The 2,910-nt window shown below is 49.5% G+C and overlaps 1 protein-coding gene across 1 annotated transcript; it reads left to right on the forward strand.

The window, feature by feature from the left end:
* The first annotated feature begins 6 nt into the window (after window positions 1–6).
* LOC135664934 (protein SMAX1-LIKE 3-like) lies at window positions 7–2,664 on the forward strand. The gene is made up of 3 exons (XM_065177091.1): window positions 7–1,053; window positions 1,190–1,271; window positions 1,361–2,664. The coding sequence occupies exons 1-3, from the start codon at window positions 62–64 to the stop codon at window positions 2,432–2,434; spliced, it is 2,148 nt and encodes a 715-aa protein (XP_065033163.1). The 5' UTR covers window positions 7–61; the 3' UTR covers window positions 2,435–2,664.
* The last annotated feature ends 246 nt before the right edge of the window (window positions 2,665–2,910 follow it).

Consider the following 2,910-nt stretch of genomic DNA (forward strand, 5'->3'; position numbering starts at 1 on the left):
CGTATTCCTAGCCCGGCGGCGAGGCCATACGCAGGTGACACCCCTCCATGTGGCCAATACCATGCTGTCTTCCCCCACAGGTCTCCTCCGTGCCGCCTGTCTCCGTTCTCACTCTCACCCCCTCCGCTGCAAGGCCCTGGAACTGTGCTTCAACGTCGCCCTCAACCGCCTCCCGGCGTCGGCGCCCTACCACGCCCGCCACCATCTCCCCTCCCTCTCCAACGCCCTCGTGGCGGCCTTCAAGAGGGCACAGGCCAACCACCGGCGCGGATGCGTCGAGGCCCAGCAGCCGGCGTTGCTCGCCGTCAAGATTGAGCTGGAACAGCTCGTCGTCTCCATCCTCGATGACCCGAGCGTGAGCAGGGTCATGAGGGAGGCTGGCTTCTGCAGCACTCAAGTCAAGAGCAATGTGGAGCAGTCAATCTGCACGGAGACCTGTGTTGCCACACCTCCCCAAACAAGCACAACCAAGCCTGCAGCACCCGCGGTGAAGGACGACGACATAGCGAGCGTCGTGGAAGCATTAGTTAGCATGGGCAGGAGGAGTCTTGTGGTGGTGGGAGAGTGCTCGGATACCATTGATGCTGTCGTGAGAGGGGTGATAGATAGGGTTGATAGGGGAGAGGTGCCTGTGGCTCTAAGGAATTCAGAGTTCATCACGCTCCCACTCTTCTCTTTTAGGCACATGTCAAGGGAGGAGGTGGATCAGAAGGTTGCGGAGCTGAGATGCCTCTTGAGGAGATGTTGTGTGGGAAGAGTGGTTGTCTTGTACCTGGGGAACCTCACATGGATCTCTCAGTATAGGGTTAGCTCCGGGGAGAAGGGAAGAAGTCCTTTTTGCCCAGTGGAGCACGTCGTGATGGAGATCAGCAGCTTGGTCTGTGAGGGAGTTGAGGTAGAGAGCAGTAGCAGGAGATTATGGCTCATGGGAACTGCAACATATGAGACCTACATGAGATGTAAGATCGGACAGCCTTCACTGGAGACTCTTTGGGGTCTTCAGCCTCTCACCATTCCATCTGACAGCTTGGGATTAAGCCTCAAATGTGAGAGGTAAACATGCTTTCATCTGCATCATTTGGTCATACCTAATTTCATAATCCTTGAATTTATGACACAATGTTTTGTACGCAGGGAAATTGCACACATCTAAACCTCCATTTTCTGACTCTATTTCTCCATTATGCAGTAGCCATCGTGCAGTAGCGCCAACTCTACCTTCATGGCTCCAACAGTACAAGGAAGAGAACAGGAGAAGTAGCGATGATCAGGTAAAATTACTAACCCTCAGTGATGTATAAAACCTATGGATTGGGTTGATACAATGATGATATAACCTTTACCTTGTACTCTCTTGTAGAGCTGCTGTATACTGGAAGATCCCTGCAGGGGGTGGAACTCCGTGTGTAGCTCAGCTCTCAAAAGCCAGCACAGACCATCTGATCTAACCTTTAATTTCTCTTCGGCTTCTCCGTGTGATTCTTCTTCTTCTTCCATCTCTTCCTATGATCAACGCCCTCCGAGCTTGCATCAGAACCAGCAGCATTGGCTACTACAGCTTGAGGTCACAGACCCATGCAAAGGTTTCCAGCTTCGGTCGTCGGAATCCACCGAGCAAGAAGGCTTTGAACATGACTCAAGAAGCAGCATACCCTATGTTAACCTTGACTCTAACCCTAACTCTTCTGCTTCAAGCAGCACCATGGAAATGGAGTATATTCCCAAGTTCAAGGAGCTCAATGCCGAGAATCTAAAGATCCTTTGCAGTGCATTGGAGAAGAAGGTCCCATGGCAGCAGGAGATCATCCCTGAGATCGCTAGCTCCATCCTGCAATGCAGAGCAGGAATGACGAAGAGGAAAGAGAAGTCGAGGTCTAATTACGAGAACAAGGAAGAGACATGGCTGTTCTTCCGAGGCGATGATAGTGAAGCCAAGAAGAGGGTAGCTAAGGAGCTTGCAAGCCTCATTTTCTGCTCTAAGACTAACTTCGTTTCGATTGGTCTCAGCAGCATTTCATCACCTCGTTCAAACTCCAAAAAAAGGTTGAGAGAGGGTGCAAGCCATGGCCATCTTGAGAGACTGTACGAAGCAATCAACGAGAACCCGCACCGTGTTATCTTCATCGAAGACACCGAGCAAGCGGATTACCGCACTCAAGCTGGTATGAAGACCGCGATAGAAAGAGGAAGAGTGTGTGGTTACGGCGGTGAGGAAGTCGGTGTAAGTGATGCAATCATCATCCTCAGTTGCAAAAGCTTCAATCCTCCAGCGAAGTACAAGGCCTCAAAGAGTGATGATGAGAAGGAAGCGAAACTGCATCTTCCTTTGGATTTGAATCATTGTGCTTCTGATGATGATGGTGGCGTGGATGATGTTGGGCTTCCGGAGATGGTGGATGGGACATTCTGCTTTGAGTTGCCGGAGGACCTGTAATGCAGCGTATGCTGTATCCTCGAAAGCTTCCGGAGGATCTCGTTAGTTTAGGCGAAGTTTGAAGAAAACACTTGTAGATTGAACTGGTTTATGGGTTGGGATATGCAGTTATTGCATGTTATAGCTTTCTTATAATTTTCCTTAAAACATGATGAAATTGCTGTACCTCATTTCATCTCTCAAATCTATTCATGAATCAGCTAAGGGAACTTTTTCCGGTCTTCCTTTCATTTGCTGCACTGAGAAACAAATGAATGTTGTTGTGCGGCACGATCGATGACGGAAGATGAACAAATTCTCTCCTTCCCCTGTGTTAGATTTGCTGGAACAGAGAACCACTTTATCAGATCATTGGCATATTTGATCACACTCTCAGGAACTCATTGGGCAACATCGATCAAAGTTGTTTCCATAGTGGGCACATCATGACGGGTACATCATTTCAGCAATGGAGGAACACACTAACGATGTGCTTG

This window comes from Musa acuminata, unplaced genomic scaffold (genome assembly GCF_036884655.1).
Source record: "Musa acuminata AAA Group cultivar baxijiao unplaced genomic scaffold, Cavendish_Baxijiao_AAA HiC_scaffold_911, whole genome shotgun sequence".
In the NCBI taxonomy this organism is placed as follows: Eukaryota; Viridiplantae; Streptophyta; class Magnoliopsida; order Zingiberales; family Musaceae; genus Musa; species Musa acuminata.